This window comes from Biomphalaria glabrata, chromosome 6 (assembly GCF_947242115.1).
Source record: "Biomphalaria glabrata chromosome 6, xgBioGlab47.1, whole genome shotgun sequence".
NCBI classification, from domain to species: Eukaryota; Metazoa; Mollusca; class Gastropoda; family Planorbidae; genus Biomphalaria; species Biomphalaria glabrata.
The window spans coordinates 26,318,608-26,345,495 of NC_074716.1; the positions used below are offsets into that span (position 1 = coordinate 26,318,608).

General features: G+C 35.2%; 1 protein-coding gene across 1 annotated transcript in view; it reads left to right on the plus strand.

Moving 5' to 3' along the window:
• LOC106070591 (probable insulin-like peptide 7) overlaps positions 1–21,373 on the plus strand; it is a 44,889-nt gene extending 23,516 nt beyond the window's left edge. The window contains exons 3-5 of the mRNA XM_013230530.2: positions 17,605–17,721; positions 20,111–20,232; positions 21,072–21,373. Coding sequence (XP_013085984.2) covers positions 17,605–17,721; positions 20,111–20,232; positions 21,072–21,277 — 445 coding nt within the window. The 3' untranslated portion in view covers positions 21,278–21,373. The remainder of the gene's footprint in view (positions 1–17,604; positions 17,722–20,110; positions 20,233–21,071) is intronic.
• Positions 21,374–26,888: the final 5,515 nt, after the last annotated feature.

A 26,888-nucleotide genomic window follows, 5' to 3' on the forward strand; every position in this document is an offset into this window, starting at 1 on the left:
AAGAGAGAGGCCGGTCCATTGTTTTACGTTGTCCATCAAGGTTGACCTTTGACATTTAGTCATGTCTTAAAATAGAACCAGTTTAACTTTCGACTCTTCATTGTATGTGATATATATCTCATCTACAAACCAAAACTTTCACTTATAAAAAGTGCAAACTCATTTGTCATCTTTTCCTAGTATCTGACACCAAGCATGTTTCTGTAGCATTTACTTTCAATGGCTTGAATTCTTGTTTCAGCCTCTGCGTTTAGTGTCCAACTTTCATAAGTAATAGAAGTCAAAAGACACTAGCGTCTATTTTACTTTGAAGCTGGTGTTATTCTCATCTCAGCCAAAACTATAAAGAAATCGTTTCTAATTTCACACGTGGTTATTTCCCCTATTATGTAGTTTTATTTCTACAATGACAATTCGATCATTAAAAAAAAAACTATCTTATTTCCCCTGGAGGATGTCTAGTCTTTAGAGAAATATTTGCACCCGAGAAGACATTGTTATCAGAAGAACAAAAATTGCACAATTCTACAATGTATGTTAAAGCCATAGACCTATATATATATATATATATATATACATATATATATATATATATATATATATATATATATATACATATATATATATATATATATATATATATATATATATATATATATATATATATATATATATATATATATTATATCTCGACTGGACGCACCTACCTCTAAACACTACACACACACAAAAAATGTTTTTTTTAACCTAACCTATATAACATATAAAATGGATGGCATAAATTAATCAGTACAATATTGTAGATGGGAAGGCTATGAATTTTAAGATTAATGTTCTATATTTCAAACTAGATCTAGAAAGATCTCTTTAAATCAGGGGTGGGCAACCTTTTTGTATTTTTTAAAAATTGAGCATGGCGGGCCGCATATTCGATTTTTTTAAAAATTAAAGTTGTCTTTTTATAAAAAGCAATATCCCCGCAAATATACAGTTGTACATATTGTGCAGTATTTTACTTTTACTTTTAATGTTCCGGAACTGTGGAACTAGCTTACTAGTTGTTGCCCTTGTGACTGCTGTCAAATAACAGTCAGTCAACTTCGAGCAGTGATTATACCTGTTTAGGTTTTTAAAAAAATGCTTATTCACTGAATGAGACAATATATGTTCCGAAAGTTAAATGTTGGGACGAGCTAAACCTTTCATTGTTAAGCATCACCAGATTATGCTGACCATGTCCTTCAATTGTGCATACTAAATCAAGAGACCCGAACAACACTCTGACCCCAAAACCATTCTATAGAACAAAAACTATTTGGAGAACTGCCAGATCTGGAAACCATGCGCAGTTCATCTCATATTACTGATCTGAACCCTCCAACATGTAAAATGAGAACGAAGAAGAAGAACTGGTGTATGGGTACCAAAATAGTGTGAACAGCATCAACGTTTTTTTTAAGTGTGGAAATACAGCTTCTGGCACCCATAAGACTCCCGTGCAAGTACTGACTGGAGATTCTCTTTGCCTGGAGTCATGTCCTCTGGAACTGAATCAGCTTCTGCGATAAATGGTGAGCTGATGGTATTGAAAACTGGTTCTCGACGCCTTAAAATTTGCTTTTATAAATTGCGCAATTACAGAATCTAAATAATTGTTGTACTTTTAACCATTTCTCTAGAAATAGTTACATCTTTCAGGAAAGGAAAATGACAAAACTTTTCTTTAGCTTGCTTGTAGAAATGGGAAAGCCTTGTTTGAAAAAATTTAACATTCATTTGCATTTCATATGCAAGCAACCTATTGCAATGGAAATTATGAAACACATGAAATCTGTCTTCCACTAATCATTACAACTATTGGTAACAAGGTCACGGTTAATGTCCTCCAAGTAACATAATATAATTTTCAAATCTGCCTTGCCCATGCTTACCTATCAGATACATTGGATTTTTTTGTTCCTAAATCTTAATTACATGTGGTTAACACCCCATTGCCCTAATAAGTACTATTAGTATGCAAATTTCTTTGCTGTTTAGAGTTTATGGTTGGGATATATACAAAATAATAATAATAAAACAACAACTATTTTTCTCATTCAAAGCACGAACTCCATCAGTTGTTACACTAGCCATCTTGTTTCAAGTATACTTAACTCCTTAACACAGTTCTTCATAGCATTGAATAAATACTGGCATGAGATTGTAACTTTGACTGAGTGTATTGATGTTTAGCCAATTAGCTTAATCTTAGTTTACTTAACACTTTTTATAATAAATAGATATTATTTTTAATATATTTGCATTTTAATATGTATGTACTGTGGGCACACCTGATTTCTGTAGGTGTTGGCGGGCCTCATAAAGCACACCGGCGGGCCGGTAATTTGCCCACCCCTGATTTAAATGTACAATCTGAAATCATAAGGTGATTAATATCAACAGGCTTGACATATTTAGATCTAGGATTGTCGAAACTCAACATATTTTTATCTCCATTGAAAATAAAAGGAAATAGGCTTTGTATCATACATTTGAGTAATTATATAGTTCAGTGATTAATAACCTCTTCATTTCAGAATCGCGAAATTGTATCTCATTGTATTTGAAAACTAAAGATTATTACTTATTTGAGACAGAAGAGTGATTTCCGAGATTCGTAAGGCGAATTTCCTTAGGCCTACAGCTTGAAAAAGAGTAAAGATTAAAGATCATTAAAGATCATCAGAACTTTGCAAAATCTCATTATCAAAATTGCGTATTCCTAGTTTTTTTCAATCTAAACGGGACGGACGGACATAATATTAGTGGATTTTCCCCTTTCGGAGTCGCTAAAAAGTATGTTTAATAGATAGATAGACAGCTAGATAGCTAGCTAGATAGATAGATAAATGAAGTAATTACAAAGACTATTTATAATAGCCATAAGTAATATGTCACGGTCATTACCATCTTGATGAGGAGGGATCCTGAATAAACTTTGCCTCTTTGTCGGATGGTGCTGAGATCTCACAACCGTGATGCCGAGGATTCTCTACTTGAAGTTGTCAGCTGATAAGATGATCTAAATATTTACTAGTAGATTCAATGAACAATATCCTTTCAATTCAAATAAAGAAACTTTTAATTTAAAACTTGGGTACACGATATGTACAGTATTTTACAAAATAAACTGTATCTAAATGAAACATTCAAAATATTGCTACTGGATTGTGCATACTAAATCAAGAGACCCGAACAACACTCTGACCCCAAAACCCTTCTATAGAACTACACGTTCTTAATATCAATACGAGACTGAAGAACAATAAGCGTCTTGCTGTTATGAAAATCAGTCTACGACTAAGGAATTAATCAATTATTTCTTGTTTCTTTGTTCTCCGCCTACATCCGGTGCCGCTCCCAATCAAACTTTAGCTTACCGACACGTGAGAAGCACGTCTTTTGTTTGAGTGACGCGTGTCACAACGTCACTGGAGTTACCAAGCTTGACACAAAACCTTGAACTAAGTTATTATTATTAAATGAAATGAAATGTTTGACTTCTGATACGTGACATACTACAATAGAGCTCATTCCTTTCAGTTCCATTCCAAGAACTAACGTATACCATTGCACAATGAATGGAGAGATTCTTCTCAACACTATCTACCTTCATTGAATTATTAATGGCTAAACCAGACGTTTATGGCTCAAGTATGAAAAGTGTTTTTAAAAAGGATGACACATAAACAATGACCAGAGAGATGAAAACTAAAAGAAACACAATAGGAGATGTTCACGATCAACTAATTAATGTCAAGGACGCTCATTCCAACTTCACAGCTGCCAACTTTATGAACAAGAATTGAGCTATAATTTGAACAATGTATCAATGCGTGTCAATGAATCGTCGTGTCAAATCACTTTTATTAGAGCTAGTAGCTAGTTACTTTTATTAGAGCTAGTAGCTAGTTACTTTTATTAGAGCTAGTAGCTAGTTACTTTTATTAGAGCTAGTAGCTAGTTACTTTTATTATAGCTAGTAGTTAGTTACTTTTGTACCTATAAGTTGAAAGTCTTAGAGTGAAAATATTTTGAGCAACAAGCAAAAGAGCTTAGACAATGGACCTCTTTCATCAAAACGTGATAATATTAATAAAACAACGAGAAAAAACTGTCACGTGATAACCATAGTTGATTAAAATTAGATCGTAATTTGTATAGAAGAGACAGGGAAGCACGTGACTCAATGTTGTTTGTTTACGATTGCTGAATGAGGTCCATTATATTCATTCTTCAGGGATAAAATTAAAATAAAATTCACAAAACATATCCTTTAGTTTGTACACCCGATACAGCAACAAAGGAGCTATTTATAGCTATTCCGTCATATAAAATAATTTCCATTACACGATGGCGGTTATTTTGAGACGTAGACAAGAAAGAAGACAGTCTTTCATTGAGCCCAAGCGTTGGACAAGCAAAGTCTTATACTTTTAAAAAGAAAATAGCTCAACAATGTTTGTATTATGTTAATATTTCTGGCATACAAGTCAACACCGAAAAGCGACAATTTTTCAAAAAGAAACAGCTGGACAAACACTTTTTTTAAGACTAAGAGAAATTACTGTCGAACCAAGGAAGACAAATCTTAATTCATCTCTACAGGCTCCTAGAGTTGATACCCCTTCTCCTGGATAGAACTGAAATAAAAAGTTGAGAGAGTACACGATGGGGGACGAGCGACAGGAAGACGTACAAGTGAGCTGTAGTTTGTTTACCATGTTGAAGATAATAGATCACTTGTGTTTCTACAAACATCCACAGTCAACGCAAAAGCTGTCAATCAAAGTTCAGTTCATTTCTATTTACGAGAAAGTTTGTTAAATATTTATGCAAGAAGCAGAACGTGTTGTATTTTGTAAATTATCTTAAGAACCTCTCGCGGCTCTCCAAAACGGCTGCGCCAAAATGTCGCGCAATCTATGCCTTCAGTGGCTTAGATGGACTAGATGTCTTGAGCTACAGGCAACAACAGAATGCACAGAGAATTAGCTTTACGCCTTTCGGGCTACAGTTTAAAAGAGCAAAATAAATGTTGGTTTGTTTCTTTTTACCCTTTCACTGGAATGTTTATAAGAGACCTCCTAATGCTCAACTAGTAAGTGTTTTTTCTGTGTCAGTATTATAAATCAATAAGTGTTCAGAGTATTTCTCTTGATATCACACAGTTACCGTTCTCTAAGAATCACGATAGGTCTAGGGACAGACAGCAAGAACACATTCAGAAACAGATTTACGCTTAATGTTATTTAAATGACTTGCTTCTGACACCACGTTGGCTGTTTAAATTGTAGGGGAAATGATAACAATAAATTTTTTTTAATCAATATCTGCTAGCGTTAAACCGATTTTTTAATGCATCTACTGAATGAAGCTGGAAGGTCTTCTGTAATATTGCCAGTTCAAGAGCTAGTAAAACATATTCAATGTGTTGTTAGCGATCATTGACTTGTAGCACCAAACTGTGGTAGAGAACTAAACTTCTGTAGGCCTATTTTATCTTTACTTAAAAAACGTAGAATAACTTGAATATCTTTTTTGTGAACAAAACTAAATATAACTTTTATTACACTATAGACACATTTAACTGGAGATGGCATGACAAAACAAATCTAACTCATTACCAACACACGTCCTGTCACTGTGGCAGTCGTCTAGCCAACTTAAACACAGCTTACGACAGCTTATTTTGCACCATTCACACACATTCTCGTAGTCATCATAGAAACACACACACACACACAAACACTCTATAACAGTGATGCCCAAACTTCTTCAGCTCGCTGGCCAAATAAATTCCCCACACTCTTGTCGCGGGCCACATCATTTTGCGAAAATGGAAAAGCAATAGAGCAGACGACATTTTGATTAGAAACAAGTTGTATCCAACATTAATTCTATAGCAATTAGTTGGATGTTTCAAACTTCTGAATGACAGGCTGCAAAGCAAATATTCCATTAAAACAGATATACTTTATGGATTCTGTACAAAAAAAATTTGTCCATTATTCTATTTATTGTGTTCACTCCAAGCCAAGTTTTTGTTCAGCTTTTCAATTTATTCAACACTCACATGTTGACCAGCAAGCTACCAATCACGTTGCTACCAAAAGAAGTCAACTAAAAATGGCAAGGACACGGTTTGGTTATTTTTTTATCATTTATTTTACATTCCCATTGATTGTATTGTGGAGAGAAGTTCTGAAGTGCCAGTTAGACTTGCATCGCGGGCCGTATTTTGGGCATCACTGCTCTATAACATGTAGGAGCTTTAGTCCCGTGAACTTCAACCTTTGACACTGCAAGGGACATAATTTATAGACTTTTAAAACGTTTTCCTTTTATTAAGGATCTCAATCTAAACATGTTCAATCTTGTGTGTGTGTGTGTGTGTGTGCGAGCCAAAACTATTTAGCAGCCAACATTATTAAAACAATAAAATCTCTCTTGGTTGGATTTGAAGGGGGATGTCTTGTTTTAAATAGGGCTTGAGCCTAATAGTTGTCTTAAAGTGAGACACTACGACGTCATTCATGTTTACTGAACTACTCGTGTTCACAAAATGTTTAAACTACTGAATACAAAGTTATGCGAGACGTGAAAGTCAAAATTGATAAAAGACAAAATGTGTCTCAACAAAAATGGCTAAGACGAATTTTAGGAGTCAGTTATAGAGATCGGGTCTCAAACAATGAAATCCTATGCCGAATAAGTATTCGACCTCTTAATGAGGTTGTGACAGAGCGTCGCATGAAATTTGCGGGACATTTTCTCCGACAGAACGAATTAGCCAAGAGTTGCAATGACATGGAGGTCAATACATAGAAAGCGCAAACAGGAACGTCCTCGTACAACATGGCGCCACACATTCTTGGAGGACCTCATAGGAGTGGACACCATTGCCAGTGACAGATCTTTGTGGAGACAGCTTGACACGAAATTCGCCGAGCGGCGCAGGAGGATCTGATTCTAAGTAAGTAATACAAATCTATAAATCAAATAAGCCGGTCAACTCCTAAAAATAGATATATCAGAGGTATACTAAATATTCAAGACTGTAGCTACTAGTGTTATTAATATATTTTAACAGCTGGAAAACTCTCAAATTACCGCGGCGCATACATTATACTTTCTTAAGAAAATCTGAGGTATAAGAAAAAAGAATGTCTGTCACGACAAAATGATAAGCTAGCTAGATGTAGGATAGGACACATTTAGTTCTGTATCAGACGTAACATATCACAACGAGGTCAGAGTAGCCACGTGACTTTTTCTTCCTTACTTCGTCACCTTAAGAGAACAAGTCTAGACAGTGAGCAGAGTGTCTCATATCAAGGTGAACGTTGCGACATTATTGAATACTTTAGACTTCAGTCTATTTTATGCTGACATAAACAGCAGCCCTTTCACAGTGGTAAAACTGCTGAATCCCACAAATCAGTTACAAAGCTTCTATCAACTCTGTCTGTCTGTCTGTCTGTCTGCTAAAATGTCTGCAAGCTATATTTCTCCATTTTGTACCTGATAAAACTAAAATTATTTTTAAAGAAAATAATTAATTAATTATCTAATGCTAATTATTTATTTTTGTTTGGTATCAAACAAGGGAAAGAACTCGTATTGACATATATGGTGGTATAATGTGTATTAATTCCCTTGAGAGGTCTTGCGCAATGAATGTATAAGTTTGTTTGTTTTTGTGCGTTTTGGAAAGTAATCACGTAAACCAGTGATTCCCAAAGCGGTCTATATAGACCCCCAGGGATCTACGAAGACTTCCAAGGGGTCTACGAAAGTTAGAAAGGGAATTGGGGGTCTATGAGATCTGCACGGGGGTCTAGATAAAGAATCTCAATTCAGCATGTCGTGACTTTAATTTTGACAATTGGAATTTTTTCATACGCACATTTATGATTTGTACATTAGGAAATACGTAACATTTTTATCCTGCTTATTGAATGAAAAATAGTTTTACCTAATTTAAAAACTATATTTAAATAGTGTAGTTTTGTCTAGTTATAACTGTAACAAAAAGGTATGTATACCGGTACAGCGTTAAGTATTTGAAATTGAACTTCATTACTTCCTTGTCAAACAAGCGAGTGTTAATGTGCCATTTTTTATGATGCTATGAAACCAATTAAGCTGGAGGATCATTTGAGATGATGTCACCCTGATAAAAAGATAAAGGTTAGCAAAACTTTCAAACACTCAAAGATAAAGTTCAGAATACACCCACAAAAATCTCTCTTTGTCCTGATATTGAGAAGGTGATGATTAGTGAGTGTTTTACTTTATCTCTTTACTTATAGTCAAATACTGAAAACCTCACATGATAGGCAATTTATTGATTTTACCAGCCTTTGAAGAAATTGTAAAAACTCAAACACAAACTTATATCATTAAAAGAATTTCATGTTTGGGTTTTGTGACAGGTGTCTTGTTTTGTGGCCGGTGTCTTGTTTAGGGTGGTCCTATTGGGATAGTTTGTAATAAGTGTCATCTTTCTTCTATATCAAAGGAGAGCCTGCCAATTTCTCGTTTTTACAATTCACTATTAGTTGTTTTCTTTCTGAGTCAATCTTCTCTGGAAATGATGTATTTTTTTATTCAAATTTTATTCAAGAAATCCACAAAAAACTGTTCTTTGTGGCAACTTTTACTTTGTTACTTAAAGGCACATTAATATTTAATGTTTTAAAGAACTACTTCATAGAACGCTAGATACTTTCTATGAAACATGATCTCCGTACCAACGGATGCTGAGCTTGCAAACCTTTCAACACAACAAGTATCCAATGTATGCTACACGTATGAACTGTTCTATAATGGCTTTAAATTGGAATTGTAGTAATACATTTATTTAAAACAAGGTTACAAAGACAGTTTGTGTGGAAACACAAACTTAAAATCGGCCCCCGAAGTGGTCCACCCAGGCAGGCTTCAATATTTTCAGAAAGAACATCCAAATGAAATTATATCAGACAAATGAGAGATAAGAATGGAGAAAAAAGGTTGACAGATCTTGTGTAGTGCCCCAACGGTCCAGCACATCAAAGGATAGGTGCAAGTTAATGCAAAGTTAGATGTGAACCTGGCCTAACTAGTTCCCCTTTCAGACACTGTGGTCTATAGGGCAGATGATGTAAAGTTCATCTGTTTTTGTGGCCTACGGTTAACGAGGGTGTCATGTAGCCAGCACAACGACCAACCGCCTTTACTTTTCCCCAACTAATGTCAGGTACCCATTAGAGCTGGGTAGACTCAGAGGCGCCCAAGGATTCCGAAGTTGAAAATCCCAGTCTTCACTAGGATTCGAATTCGGGACCCTCGGTTCGGAAGCTAAGCGCTTTACCGTGCCTCTCCTGGTCTTCACTTGATGTAATTGTTTTGAAAATGCTTCATCTCTTTTTCGAATTCTCAAAAACATTACATTATTAAAAAAAAGGTTCAAGAAATTGGAGTTTATAAGATTACTATTCGTTCATTAGGATTTATTAAAAGAAATTTTTATAAATCAAATAAGAACATAAAACTAAAATGTTATTTAACCTTGGTTAGGCCAATAATAGAATATGCATCCTCCGTTTGGGACCCCTCAACTCAAGAAAACATTAAAAAAACTGGAACAGACACAAAATAGAGCAGTGAGATTCATAACAAACGAATATTCACATTTGACTAGAGTAACACCTTTAGTAAAATCACTATATTTAGAAAGCCTTCAGGACAGAAGGCTCAAAAGTAAAGTAGCAATCATACATAAAACACTGAACCATAATCTTCAAATACAAAAACAAAATTTAATAAAATACTCTGAAAGACACAAAGATAAAGGCACATTCCTCGTCCCATATGCTAGGACAGATTTGTACAAACACTCCTTCTTCCCTAGTGCTATTAGAGCATGGAATGGGTTGCCTGAGCTAGCCAGGAAAACCAGTGACTTGGCTGAATTTAAGTCATTGGTTAATATGCATGACTAAATGCATGACGCGTAGGACGTAATCATCTTCTTTTTTGAAGTAACGTCTGTATTATATAAGATAAGATAAGAAAATTAGGTTTAACTTAAAATGCATACTAATTAGCTTTTTCTCTTTAAAAAACTGCTTGCATAACTGATTTTAAAAATTAGATTTTTCGCTTTCAGGAAAAAAAAAGTAGCCGTTGCATCAGAACTTTGAATGGTCTAAAATATTGTGATGTCGGATTTTCAATATCTTTTCTAGTTTACGAGATCTAAACGGGACAGACGGACAGACATTTAGCACAAAACTAGTAGCGTCTTTTCCCCTTTCGGGGGCCGCTAAAAAAACAAATTCAATTAAAATGTAGTTTTAAATTACTTTCCACTCTTCTTGTTAGAAATTATTTTAAACAAAATATTTAATTTGAAATTGATGAATTTTCAAAAATTCATTCAGGGGGTCTACGGAAAACCAGAAAAATGGCAAGGGGTCTACGAGATAAAAAAAAAGTTTGGGAACCACTGACGTAAACATTTAAAAAGAGACCCTCTTCTTTCTCTCCCCTCCCCCTCCCCCCACCATCTCCTTTTCCAACAGGTCCAGACAAGTGATAGGATCATAGCGCATTGAGAAATCAGTTTCATAAACATGTTTCTAATCGCACAGATTTATTATTGTTAGTCTAGAACAGTCTAGATCTATAACAAATTTAATGACATGAATGATCCAAACTAATAGATACAATTACACATATTATTAGCTTTGTTTTTTTGTATTATTATTAATATGTTTTCCATGTTTACTCCATGTATTACGAAACAGTTTGGCGCTAGTCCTTGACCCTGCCCTACCATCCTTAAAAGAAAAAAAAGTTCACCTTTCAGACCTTGCAACCTATAGGTCAGATGATGTAAAGGTCATCTGTTTTTGTGGCCCACGGTTAACGAGGGTGTCATTACTTTTACCAAAATAATGTCGGGTACCCATTAGAGCTGGGTGGACTCAGAGGCGCCCGAAGATTCCGAAATAAAAAATCCCAGTCTTCACCAGGATTCGAACCCTAGACCCGCGATTGGGAAGCCAAGCACTTTACCGCTCAGCCACCGCGCCTCATCCTATCATCCTTGCACTATGATTATTTTTTCTCTTGCTCTTGTGGTCATAGGACTAAACTCATTTAGCTCAATGCACCATGGTTGCTAGACAAATAACTGTCAAGTCTTAGAAAAGAGAAATGGAAAGGGCCATAACACGAGAGCATTCTTTATAGTAGGTAACAACACTGGCCTTCAATGTTGTAACCTATGGGCAGTGGAGACTAATAGCTCGTTGCCACGTCGTCACAGGTCTCTACGACGTGGCAATGTGCTTCTTGTCTCGACAGCCTACAGGTTGCGACGTTGCAGGTGAGTGTTCAGGCCTTCGATTGGTCTTGCATATTTACGCTCGTGGGGACCTTTTATCTAAGAGAATATTATTATCTTAGATAAATGTGTACATGTGTGTAGAATTAAGTTTTACTTGTGTGTAGCAATGCGAATGTATGAGCGAATGAACGGAAGTGTGTAAGTTTATTAAGGAGAGAGACCAGTGTGTGATATGATATAAAATTAATAAAGTTTGTGTCTTTATGACCGAGAGACACTTACGCAAGTGGTGTGAGACTATTAATTAGAGAGCTGTAAAAATTATACATTCTTGTATAGTCCTACCTTTCAATGTTACTTGTGACAATGGGCTATTTTTTCTGGGTGGAAAAACTTGATCCAATTTGATTCCCAATTCTGTACTTCAATTAGGCCCCATTTACATTCCTCATATATTAAAATATACGACAATTGTTGCTGGGTTGTTTATATATATATATATATATATATATATAAAGTAATTTGTTGATGTTATCAAGAAGATCTACATCCCATTTCGTCATTACCTAAAACAAGAATTGAAAAGTAAAGTACAAGATAAGCTCTGTCAGTTACATACAAGGCGGCTCTATAACTACATAGTACACAAGAGCAACACATCTTTACGGATCTGGCGTGATATTTTATACATGATTATACCCTGCTTTTGAAACAGGCGGACATATTTTATATATTTAAGAAAAAAAATGTCATCATAATATTTTGAACTTATGACTTTTCATTCACATTTGAATTCGTAGAAAACGTGAGATTTTTGCTCTTCATCCCACTCAAAGGATATATATTTACATCCATTGGAAACCACAACAAACTAATGTTACGACATCCTCCCCCTCTCCCATGCAAACAACAGTTTGGTCTGTGTTTTATGTGACTTAATAAGTAGGGTTAAGCCCACGGTTAATGAGGGTGCTATGTGGCCAGCACAACGACCAACCGCCTTTACTTTTCCCCAACTAATGTCAGGTACCCATTAGAGCTGAGTGGACTCAGAGGCGCACGAAGATCTCGAATTTAAAAATACCAGGCTTCACCAGGTCTCGAACCCCGGATCCTACTCATTCATTATGAAGACATAAAAAGTACAGCATCCATAGGAAACTATGAAAGTGTATTAAAGTGCTCTTATCTTATCTTATCTCTTCTAGGTCTATACAAGTTTTGAACCTTTTCACATTTTTAAGAACTGACTGCTTGGAACCATATGAAGATCAAATACTCTTGTGGCCATTGACTGTCACACTTTGACTGGATGTATGGCAATAAATGTGTGGCGCATTTCCACATTGTCTCTCCCTAATCACGTCCGACATTTAGTGAATGTACCAGCTATAAACAGAGTTATCCCAGCGTTACATGGCTTGCGTGGGTTCAATCGATAAATCACAAATGATGTTAAATGACCACGCCAAGCAGGGGCGTCCACGACTCCCTAGGTACTGATAGGTTCACTTAAATATGTAGATTTAAAACGAGCCAATCCCCCTAATTGACGTATTTTGGTCTTGGGGCTGTTTTTATTCTGCTGGAAAAGGGCAGCTACTCTCGAGAAATCGATTGATGGGAGACAAACAAAGAAGTAAATAGATTTGGAATTGGTTGATGAGGGGAAAAAAGTAAATGAAAAGTCAAAGGTCAAAACTAAGGATGAAATATGTTATAAAATGAATATACAAAGTGTTAGCGGATGTTTCAAAAAGAGGCTGTATTCATAACTCATGCATAAAATATCACACTATGTCCGGATTTAAGTTTGTGGAGGCCCTTGAGAAAAGTTTTTGAAGCTCCCTCCTCTAAAGAAATACGATATTAAAAATGCACTTCATAAAAAGTTATGACTATATCCAAAGACAGTCAAATTTCATATGAAAGTATTTTAAATTTTAATATCATTTATTCATTTCATTAGAATATCTTTCTTATAATTATAAATTATTGAGACCTGTTAATGTTTAATGTTCAGGTATTTCGGGGTTGTAGCTCTTAGCCTTTACAAATATATTATTTTCGTAATGGTGTATTTTGTTTATTTATTTTTTAAAATTAAACTTAAATGTTGATAACTTTAATGTTATTGAAAATATATAGAGCTTTCAATTCCAATGAAGATGTATGTAGAAACACGAGTGTAACAAGCAAAATAAAAAAAAATCCTTTTTTTAAAAAAAAAAAAAGCTTATCTGATGGGAAAGAACTCCGTCCTTAAAAACTATTCTACCAATAATGTATAAGCTATTTTCCTTCTAAGATAGCAAACAAAATAATTAATTACCAATAATTAATTAACTAATTGAGTATTTTTGTTTATTGATTCACGTTTTGTTAGCTACAATAAATAATTGTTTCAAGTATCAACTTGATCGAAGAATGCCTGAGGGAGTAAAAGCGTTTAAATTATTTATGGGGACTAAACTCAAAACATTTAGCCATATCTGTGAGTATTAATTTCCCTTGTTGCAAGTAAACAAAATAATAAATGTCCAGTAAGTAATTGTCTCATTGGTTACTTTTTTATCGATTTATGTCTTATCTGTGTCAATGAATAACTGTACGAAGTTTCAGCTCAATGAGAGAATGGGTGAGGGAGAAATAAGTTTAAACGCCTTTTACCAGACAGACAGACAGACAGACAGACTGAGTTGATATAAGCCCTGTAAAAAGAAAATGTTGAAGAATTTGAACAAACAATTTGAATTCACTTCAAAGCACTGGCGGATCCAGGGGGGGGGGGGGGGCGATCGCCCCTACCGCCCCCCCCTCGGCCGACCCCCCCCCCCACCCCCAAACCGTTTTATTTATAAAAGTAATTATGCAAGTGATTTTTTCATAAAAATACACCAATTCTAAAACAATATCGTAAATTTAAGGGAGGCAATGCTACAATATGCTAACAAAGATGGACGATATTTGAGTATTTTCAGTATCACTAATTCAAATATTTTTATAAAATGTACTAGAAATGTTTACAACAAATATAAATATTAATTAAAGGTGTTTTTTCTGGTCAACTAGCTGCTAAAATTATAAGAAAACATTTATGTTTGTTTACAAAGTCTAAGAATGCACTTTGTATGTAAATATCACGCACTTTTTTTAAAATGGACTTTTTATGCATCGACTTTAGTGTAGTAGCGTAAAGCCCGGCCTTAACGTGGTGCCAAACTAATTTCTTAAAAACTTTTCTAAAAAATTAGATTTTATTTATTTTTTGTTTAGTGCCCTCATCAGAATAAAAAAGGATTATTTTTGTGCGTTTAGTCTGTCGGTAGGTCTGTCCGTCACGATAAGATAAAAAAACAAGAACTCTAAAGTCTATTGAAAATCTGATTTACCCTTTAATGTTCCTCCCGTAACATCTCAATAGTTTTAAGTATCTAAAATTGATTGTTCCGGATTTTTTTTGTGCAATACTAATCAACGCCAACAAATGTTTGTTCTTCTAACTTATATTACATTTAATTTCCATGTTTAAACGTTGCAAAAACACATTATCAATAATATGTTGTTCCTTTTTTTTATGTAAATAGCATATTAATGCTAAATCAAATTCTCTATACTGACTTATATTTCATTAAGTGTAAAAATGTTCCGGATATTGTTTTATAAAAAATGAATTATGCCTAATGATTTTTGAAATCGCATAATTGACTAATATTACACGTATATTATTTGACAATGCGTCACTATAATTTGATTGTCGATATCAAATTGTTCCGTATTTTCATCTTTAAACAAATTTTAAAAATATCGACAATAGATTGTTCAGGGCTTTAAAAAAAAGTTATTTTTACTAGAATTGATTACTGAAAATCACTTTTTAGACGTCATATGAATGGACTCTTTAAATGTAATGCTAAAAGAACGCACTCGGTGCACCAATGTCTATGAACACTCGAAAAATTGCTCGTATTGATGAAAACATATTTTAGTCTAACTAAGCCGTGTGACGCAGTGTTTTTTTTTTCCTTTGACGTCATATGGAATGAATTCTTTAAATGAAATTCTAAAAGAACGCACTCGGTGCACCAAAGTCTATGAACACTCCATAAGTGGCTCGTATTGATGAAGGCGTTTTTTTAGTCTAGGCCGTGTGACGTAGTGTTTTTTTCCCTTTGACGTTATATGGAATTAATTCTTTAAATGAAATGCTAAAAGAACTCGGTATAGTAATGTTTATTAAGCCTCGTTATGTGACTCGCATTTAAAAAAGGAATGATATCTTGATTGGGATCTAATCTAGATTTTTAGCGGCACCCGTAAGTTTAAACTACATCTAGATTTTATTACAGTATATCTAGATCTGGATTTATAGTCTAATTAAAATTATTTTAGAGTCTAGATCTAGAATTTCTAGATCTTGTTTAGACTAAAATAGACTAGATTAAGAAGTAGAATTTCAATTTCTAGACTTAAAGTGTGGATTTTGATTTCCAAACGTTTTGATAATATTGCAATGTTATAATATACTATTTTTAAATTTAATGTTGCATTCAGTCTATTGATAGATTATCTATGATATTTTTTTTACACAAATCTTATCTAAATTACAGTTACATTATTCCAAGTTTATATTTTAGATCTAGATCTAGTAGATATAGATCTTAAGAGTGCTAAATCAGAAGTTTAATTTAGGTAGATCTACATCCTCATTCTAGTTCCATTTAAATAAAAGTACCGATATCTCTGTTGATAGGCCTAACTGTGCTGAGGCATCGAAGTACAAGCACGATATATCTGTTGATAGGCCTAACTGTGCTGAGACATCGAAGTACAAGCACGATATCTCTGTTGATAGGCCTAACTGTGCTGAGGCATCGAAGTACAAGCACGATATCTCTGTTGATAGGCCTAACTGTGCTGAGGCATCGAAGTAAAAGCACGATATCTCTGTTGATAGGCCTAACTGTGCTGAGGCATCGAAGTAAAAGCACGATATCTCTGTTGATAGGCCTAACTGTGCTGAGGCATCGAAGTACAAGCACGATATATCTGTTGATATGCCTAACTGTGCTGAGGCATCGAAGTACAAGCACGATATATCTGTTGATAGGCCTAACTGTGCTGAGACATCGAAGTACAAGCACGATATCTCTGTTGATAGGCCTAACTGTGACGAGACATCGAAGTACAAGCACGATATCTCTGTTGATAGGCCTAACTGTGACGAGACATCGAAGTACAAGCACGATATCTCTGTTCTTTTCTTTTTTTGTTTTTTAATTACAAACCTCCCGTAGAACGACGGGGGAAGGGGGCATACAGGGTTTGAACCAGGGACCTTCGATAAAACCGAACGACAGTCCAGCACGCAAACTAAACGACCAGGCAGGGTTCATACCCTGCTTGTTGCCATCCTCCATCGTCCAGCGCGAAGTTAATTATTTTTAACTTAGAAGAAACACCCGAAACATGTAAAACAGAAAAAAAACATTTTTTACAACGGCAAATGAATCTTTGAAACATTATTACTTTTGACCATCAAAATTAAATAACCTCTTGAATATTCTTTGCGAATAGGCAGATCCGACATGGATCCAACTTCGACGGGGGCCGCCTCTGAGTTTGTGTAACACAAACTCTCTTTGTAATCTTGTTACAAATGTATTGCTAAGTTACGTAAGTTATGTCTGACTAACTACTACATTTACAAGAAATGATTACTATTTTTTTTCAAAGAGAACATAAAATATTTAATATGCATATAAGTGGAACATAATTTAAAACAATAATTAATAAGTAGTTTATTTCATATTATCGCGTGAACTGCAGAGCTGCAACGTATATAACATAACTGAAAGTTTTAATTTTTTTTAATGTAGCTTTGAATAAGAGATTGACTCAATACAAAACAATTAAATCAATAAGATAATCATTATATGAAATCAGTGAGGCCAGATTCTCATCTAACTTCACCTTCACTTTCACCTATCCCTTGGTTTGCTGGACCGTTGGGGCACCACACAAGATCTGTCAACATTCTTTCTCCATTCTTCTCTGTCATTTGCCTTTCATTCTGATATTCTTTCTGAAAATATTGAAACCTGCCTTTTTACCTGCCTGGGTGGATCACTTCGGGGGCCGATTTTGAGTTTCCACACCAACTGTCTTTGTAACATGGTTTTTTTAATTTAATTTCTTGAAACCTTTACATTTCTGCTCCACAGATTCGCCACAGCCAACAGAGATGATCTACTTTACATCTGGCACCACGACTGCCACAGGCGGTGTTTTTATCAGATAGAGGAACACTTTGAGATCTCCTGTGCCTACGATCCATATATGTAAGTGATTACTAATGTAAGGGCAGTGTCTAGTTGAACGAGTGCTCATTGACCTACGTAGCAATTTCGATTTAATTTGTGTTTTTTTATCAATCAAGTTAAAAAAATAATTCTACCCTTTCACACCTTGAGATGGAAGGTAATATATTTCTGTGGCCAGCGGTTAACGAGGAAGTCAAGTGGCAAGCACTACGACCGACCAGATTTACTTTCCACAACTTAAGTTAGGTGCCCGTTAGAGTTGGGTGGACACACGGAGCGTCTTAAAAATCCCGGAATAAAATTCTGTCTTTACAGAGATTCGAAGCTGGGAACTCTCGATTCAGAAGCCAAGCTCTACCACTCAGCCACCACACCCCCATTATTAACTTGTCAGAACATAAAATTGTTTTGTTTTGTTTTTCAAGGCGAAGCAAGTTTAGTCAATTAATTGTTTCGAAGCAAAGCTTTAGTATTGTTAAAAGTATTGTGGCCCAATCTTGTAGGCTATCTGACTTCACTTATATATTACTAATTATTACTTCACATTAGCCACAGAACATTACAAGTTAACTATATACTTAATAACGACTTTCACTTCTATAAAATAACACTTTTATTCATCACTGGGAAATCCGTCCAGTCTTCCTAAACGTCGCTATTTCTAACTACTATTTAAAACAGCCTACTTCTATACTATCGCCATGTTGCTCCCTTGTTCGCCTAGTCTACTACGTCATTAGTCTGTCTTGCTGCGTCACAACTTTTACCGTCGCTAAAAACTATACACAATATATTTGTCTAACAAAACTAACATATTCTCTAATCTAGTACATTACAAAAGAACTACAACTCATGCCCATCCCTTATTTAAAAACATCTTGGAATGGTCAAAGTGTTTTTGTTTTAATACTAGTTGTTACAAAAAAAAAACAACACATTTGATGTTACGATGTTTTACTCATGTCTCTGTGGTAAGTGAGACGATCGTGTTAATTAGATATTTCAACTGAAGGTCTTCTAATTAAAAAGATTTCCCAGCTAGTTCAGACAAACTTTCCATTGCACGAGCATCACTTTACTCATTTATTTAGCATAGATCTAGGAATTGCAAGCTATATATAATCTTTTTTTTTTTTTAAAAAAGGGGAAGAACTTAAGACTTTTAACTATATCACTCAAGAATGAAAAAGTTATTTCCCTTATTTTAATATCAAACAAAATAATTAATTACAAGAGTTAATTTACTAATTGGTTACGTTTTAGCGGCCCCAGTAAGGGAAAAGGCCGCTATTAGGTTTGTGCAAAATGTCCGTCTGTACGTCAGGCCGTCTGTCCGTCTGTCGCACTTAGATCTCGAAAGCTAGAAGAGAAATGAAAAATATTATTTCACCATGCGATGTGGCTTGAATAGTTTAGGTGCAACGGCTACTTTTGGTTTTCCAAAAGCAAACCGTTTAATTTATAAAATTAATTATGCGATTTTTTCATAAAAATACACCAATTCTAAAACAATACATAAATGTAAGGGAGATAATGTTACAATATATTAACAAAGAAATAATTTTTGGTGTATTTTCAGTAACACTAAGTCTGATATCCTTACAGAGTGTACAAGAAATGTTCACAATAAATATAAATATTAGTAAAAGATGTTTTTTTTTCTGGTAACTAGCTGCTAAAATTAAAAGAAAACATTTATGTTTGTTTATAAAGGCTAAGAATGCACTTTGTATGTGAATTTTAAAGCACATTTTCTAAAATGGACTTTTCTATTTTTCAATCAGTACAATAACAAGCAACAGCGATGTCATTCGGTTCTGTCAAATTTTTATTTTCAAGTACCCTACATCAGAATAAAAGACTCTTATTTTTGTGCGTTTTGTCTGTCGTTATGTCTGTCCGTCACGTTTAGATTTAAAAAAAAAACAAAAGTAACTCTAAAAGCTAAAGAAAATCTGATTTAAGCCTTAATTTTCCTTTCGAAACATCTCAATAGTTTTAAGTATCTAGAATATATTGTTCCGGATGTTTCTGTGAAAAACAATTCAATGCCAACGAATGTTTGTTTATTCTTCTAAGTTATAATTTCTTCTAAGCTATGGACATATTAAGACGCAACAAGTGGTCCCACGTGTTGAGACCATTTAGCGATACACCAATACCACAATGACAAAATCATAGTTTATAAATAATTTTGATCTTAATACTGTGAACACTACTTTGTATCTATTCCTCCATTTTGGTTCCTCTCTTCTTTCAGCACTCATTCGCACCATTCCACATTGACACTACGATGGGCACGTAACATATATATAGATAACCTTTAATTTGTTTCAATTTTCACCGAAAAAATTTTTTGATGCTATTTGCTTAGTTCACTCTACAGCCATTTCTATTTTACATCTAGTGCTCGCCCAAGGCGGTCGGTACATGAGATCGCCAACACCACGACTGGTCTTACAGCCAACAAACAGCCCAAGAACGAGCCGAGCATTAATGGCAATGAATTAGAAACAAGAGAAAATTCTGGTACGTTACACTCGACTCTCCCTTTTACTATCACCTTGTTAATGAAATATTTCAGTGCAATATAATATCTATTTCTTGGATTATATAAATACAAATGTGTAAATATGATTAATTTAAATGCTCATTCATTGGTGAATTATTGAAATTATGAAATAGGAGAACTACATGCGACATTTATTGAATGTATAACATAGAAAGTAGTTATTGGAGGCATTTCTATGTGAACAGTGATTATTTTATTGGGGGGGGGGGGGGGGGGGCTTGCGTTGAAGAAAACGTCTGACACTTTGAATCCAATATAAAGATCTAGTGACAAATGTAGTCACTCTAAAGTTTCAGTAAATGTCGTTAGAAACAAGGTAGCAAAGTAAACAGAAACTAAAGTTTCAGTAAATGTCGTTAGAAACAAGGTAGCAAAGTAAACAGAAACTAAAGTTTCCCTTTCAGACCTTGCGATCTATAGGACAGGTGATGCAAAAGTGATCTCAAAGGTCATCTGTTTTTGTGACCCACGGTTAACAAGGGTGTCATGTGGCCAGCACAACAACCAACCCATTTTTACTTTTCGACAACTAATGTCAGGTACCCATTAGAGATGGTGGACTCAGAGGCGCTCACAGATCCCGAGGATTCGAACCCGGGACCCCCAGTTCGGAAGCTAAGTGCTTTACCGCTCAGCCACCTCGCCTCCTAGGAACAAGTTATCTTTTCTTTTATGTCTGTCATCAGTCCCGAACAATTTCATTCTTACACGTGTTCCGCCCCTGAGTTAACAAATTAAATAAATATTGTAGCATTGTAGAATTAATATTTGTGTATTGTTTTATAACTTTCTTTAGCCAGATTTCCATTTTTGAGCAAGAGAGACGCCAAATCGTTCTTGAGGAGCAAGCGAGCAGTAGACCAACCTCTGAGCAGGGGCAGGAGAGGCATTATGCACGAGTGCTGTTTTACCAAAGCTTGCTCCTGGGAGGAGTACGCCGAATACTGTCATCGCAACCCTAGGACTACGACAGCCATGGAGAACAACTGTTCCTACAGTTAGGTCACTAGATGGCTGCCGAGAGTCGCGCAGCAAGCAGAGGGTCATAAGCGAGCGAGCTCTGGCTGAATGACAATAAAATAAAATGTTAATAAATCATTTTTTTTTTATTTTCTATCATTTTGAGTAAATCGTTGTCTGGTAGTTGTGCTATTATCTTCATAGTACTTCTGTCAGTACCCCCGTAAGGGGAAAAGCCGCTTCTGATTTTGTGTTGTCTGTCTCCTCCCCTTGTCTGTAAACTGTTTAGTATTTTTAAAATTAACCATGCAAATCTCTTGTTCACACTTATGTAATAAGTTTAAAACTATACAGTACTAGTCATAAAAGGATTCACTTCATGAATAGGATCCATTATCATGCAATTTTTTTAAATTCTTGTCAGAGGAGCGAAAATTGTATACCTGCAAAAATCAAAAGGCAGGCGCCCAAAGACAGACCCTGAACGCAACAAATTGATAATGTATAGGCAGATCTACAACAGCTTGGGGTTCTGGCGTGGAGACGAAAGGGTCAGAAGAGATCTAAATGGAGAGATGTGTTGAATCAGGCCAGAGGCCCCCCCCCCACCCATGGACTGTAGCGCCACTGGGATGGATGGATGGATGGATAGACTTATTCTTGTATAACTCCCTTTCAATCACACCTCTCAATCGAACTCGGTTCTGAGCATCTTTCTTTATCTGCTTCCATGTCATTCCTGTATCCTCAGTTTCGCTGGTGACCGACCTCTTCTTGGTTTGCTTGAGCCTGCTTACTTTCCTTTCCCTTATGGATTCCAATCAGCGCCTTACCTTGCAACATTGGTAGCTGGTTTTCACAGGATCTGTACTAATTGCAACATTGGTAGCTGGTTTTCACAGGATCTGTACTAATTGCAACATTGGTAGCTGGTTTTCACAGATCTGTACTAATTGCAACATTGGTAGCTGGTTTTCACAGGATCTGTACTAATTGCAACATTGGTAGCTGGTTTTCACAGATCTGTACTAATTGCAACATTGTAGCTGGTTTTCACAGATCTGTACTAATTGCAACATTGGTAGCTGGTTTTCACAGATCTGTACTAATTGCAACATTGTAGCTGGTTTTCACAGATCTGTACTAATTGCAACATTGGTAGCTGGTTTTCACAGATCTGTACTAATTGCAACATTGTAGCTGGTTTTCACAGATCTGTACTAATTGCAACATTGGTAGCTGGTTTTCACAGATCTGTACTAATTGCAACATTGGTAGCTGGTTTTCACAGGATCTGTACTAAGCAGCTCCACTTTTGCATTTTAATATACTGAATCTTGCATCTTTAACATCGCGGGCTATATCATTTTGCTTGGTTCTCTCCCACGAGTTGACAGTAGATATATTTACGGGCTGCCTTATTCCTAATATCAGGCAACTGTTGGCGAAGGTCTGGAGTTTTTCCAAATTTCTTTTCGTGACTCTCCATGTCTCAGATTCGTATAGAAGAACCGACTGAGTATTTGTGTTAAAAATTGGGATCTTGTTCTGTACAGACAGTTATTTGGAGTGCTAGACTGTCTAAAGAGCGGTAACATTTATACATACAGTTATCTATACATAAAGTTATTTATACATACAGTTTACTATACATAAAGTTATTTATACATACAATTATCTATACATACAGTTATTTATAAATAAAGTTCTGTTGTTGATTAATATGTTATAAACAGTTCGATAAATATGAAACACTCAAATGTCGTACGTCAAGAAAGAAAGATAAACAAAATGTTAGGCAACACTCTATGTATTTGTTAAACCTTAGTTATCGGCCATGAACTGTACCCATAAGTCTGTGTTTATGTTCCGTTGTTATGCACAGCTCGATGAGTCAACGGCCTGGAACTGTGTGTATTGTTCTCGCAGGTCTGATCACTTAGAGGGAGGTCCATATGATTGATCGGTATCGATGAATGAGTTAACTATAATTGGTGAGGAGAAATGACGAAGTCCTATGGCCTACTGGACAGTTCCAAATGCAATTATTCTCAGTCTAAACAAAAACCCAGTCTCTACGATCTCCCATAAGCTGGATGCTGCTGACTGCTTTTAAAAAAAAATTGCAGAAGAATTTTAAAAATATTTCAGAATAATTTTTAAACGGAAATTAGTTTAAGGAGAAATGATATATTATTATTTCTAACAACATTGCTAAGTTCTTCAATATTTACTATTCAAATTCTAATAAAGAACACTTTTAAATGTATTTTTATTTGGTTTCTCAAAATATCAGAGACATTTGACAAGTCCATAAATAATGTTCTCCCCATGCAACATTTCATGTGGCTATAGACGCCAGTTCTTGAGATACATACAAGTTGTGCACACAATGATGCCAGTTCTTGAGATACATACAAGTTGTGCACACAATGATGCCAGTTCTTGAGATACATACAAGTTTGCACACAATGATGCCAGTTCTTGAGATACATACAAGTTGTGCACACAATGATGCCAGTTCTTGAGATACATACAAGTTGTGCACACAATGATGCCAGTTCTTGAGATACATACAAGTTGTGCACACAATGATGCCAGTTCTTGAGATACATACAAGTTGTGCACACAATGATGCCAGTTCTTGAGATACATACAAGTTGTGCACACAATGACGCCAGTTCTTGAGATACATACAAGTTGTGCACACAATGATGCCAGTTCTTGAGATACATACAAGTTGTGCACACAATGACGCCAGTTCTTGAGATACATACAAGTTGTGCACACAATGATGCCAGTTCTTGAGATACATACAAGTTGTGCACACAATGACGCCAGTTCTTGAGATACATACAAGTTGTGCACACAATGACGCCAGTTCTTGAGATACATACAAGTTGTGCACACAATGACGCCAGTTCTTGAGATACATACAAGTTGTGCACACAATGATGCCAGTTCTTGAGATACATACAAGTTGTGCACACAATGATGCCAGTTCTCCTTTCTGCTTACACACGGTGGAAGTTAACTATTTTCCTATTCATCTCAATGCGTTAAGTTGAGACATTTGTTACAGTTAAAAGTTCCTTCAAGAAAAAATTGAAGTAAAATATAACTGTCTTTAATCAAATCACACTGAGCAGAGAAAGCGCTGTTACATTGACTTGACTTATTTCTGTAAATCCCCAGGGGAGCAGAGGGTCACAACCACACCTCTCCGCCAAACTTAGTTCTGAGCAGCCATCTTCATTTGCTCCCATGTCATTCCAGTATTCAGTATGTTAAATTGGGTTAAAAGCAATTTAGAAGTAGGCCAACAAGATGTGGTCGATCTATTCTGTTAAATGAAAAAACATTGCACAGTCTTTTGGTCTTTTAGTGGTCAATGTGAGTCTCTTGTACACCTAGAGCTCAATAAATATTAATCACTTATTAATACATGTCGTTGAACGGTTGAGTTAGTTACACTTTATTTAAGTGTTAAAATACAAACCATCATCACTTCCCATCAATACAGTACCGCTCCAACTGTAAGCAGACTGACAGTAAAAAAACGTTTTTTTTTACTCTTTTAAATTCTTTTCATCATTTAATTTCTGAAATTCACACGTAGATCCCTGACTTGTCTCAGCTGAATCTATGACCATGGGTAAATGAAAGCTCTCTTCTGCTCTCGGTCAGAGATCAACCGCAGTTACGTATGTAAAGACGGTATAATGTCAAGGCAATGACTTCGATTCCGAAGATTAGGGATGAGTACAGTATTTCAAATGAACCACCCCCACCCAACCCAGTCCGGACAAGATCTAAGCATTGTCTCAATTTTCTGTTTGCTTTGATGTAGGCACTGCAGAGGAAAATTTTGTCAAATATTGTATATATTTCAGATGAGCTTTTGACCGTTATTCCATTGTATCGCCATGCAAGGAAATCAATTATTCATTGAATACGTTCTATTTTTAGCTTGAGTGGAAGTTTTTCCTATCTTTGAATATGTCCAGAAGATCTGTGGATAGAAATGTATTTGTTTTGGACTGAAACACCTGCAGGCTGTCAGGCGAACAGTAAACAAAAGGTTGGTCTGACCAGCATTCATCTCCCCAGAGGTTCGGTAACAGCCACTCCTGGAGGCTGTCAGGTAAACAAAAGGTTGGTCTGACCAGATTCATCTCCCCAGAGGTTCGGTAACAGCCACTCCTGGAGAATGAGTCTATGAGAATAGCTCCGAGGGAGCGGGGATGTTATTAGGAAGATGAAAACCACTCTTGTATATTGGCAGAGATTACTTCATAAGATAGCTGAGAGAGAACTGTTGAAGAAAGGCATAACTTAATAAAGCATGAAACAGTCATATGACTTGGCACAGTCATATAGCTTTTCACTAAGCACAATCATATGACATAACACAATCACATTACTTAGCACATTCATATAGCTTAGCACAGTCATATAATATTGCAAAGTCATACAGCTTTTCATTTGTATGACTAAGCATAATCATATAGCATATCAGTCATATGACTTAGCACAGTCATATAATTTTTTCCGTCATATGACATAGTAACAATCTTATGACGTAGCACAATCATATGACTAAGTACATTCATATAGCTTTTCAGTTATGCGACTTGGCACAGATGATTGATTTAGCACAGTCATGTGACTTTGCTGAATCATATTACTTAGTACAGCCATACACCTTGTCAGCATCATGGGTTAGTACGATCATATAGATTAGCACAGTCATATGATTTCGCAAATTCTTATAGCTTTTCAGTTGTATTACTTAGAAGCACAGACATATGAGTTCGCAAATTCTTATAGCTTTTCAGTTTTATTACTTAGAAGCACAGTCATATGAATTAGCCTACTCATTTGACTTACTATATCATATGGCTTGACACAGTCATATGACTTAGTTCACCAAATTTTTGCTGGAGACTGGAGGCTTTTTATGAAAACAATGCTAGCAAGAGATGTTTCAAAATTGAATGTAGCCAATAGTGAAATATTCTGATTCTGCCTTTGTGTTTGAAGAGACACGCCGTCACTAGGATGAGATATATTTAGCCAAGTTAGAGAAGACAAACATAAAAACGACAAAAAAAAAAAAGGCTTAATAAGTTCTATCAATAAGATGTGACAAAATGGTAAATTAAATATAAATACCAAATAATGAAATGATATTACACATTTCAAATCAATGTTAAGAAAAGAAAAGGTCAGTTGAGTACTTATAGAATTACTTCAAGATTCTCTCTATTTATATATTTATATAAGTCATTTTCTTTTTCTTTAGACACGAAACGGACAATAAAAACATTTATATAAAATAAAGTTTTACCAAAATGTACTAAAAAGAATAACTTCTCTACAGCAAATAATGTCATTGTTTGTTTTTTTTTTGAGATATTTTATGTTTGTTGTTTGTTGTTATTTGTAGATTAATCAACTTTTTGAAATGATATTATTTTTTGTGTTGTGATTCTTTCATTTATCCTCGCGTTCACTTTGTGCTGTTTCTAAATGTATCTAATTTGTTTCTAAATGTATCTAATTTGTTTCTGAATGTATCTAATTTGTTTCTGAATGTATCTACACTGTAAATTAGATTTCTTCATAGAAGTCATTCTTTAATATAGCTGAA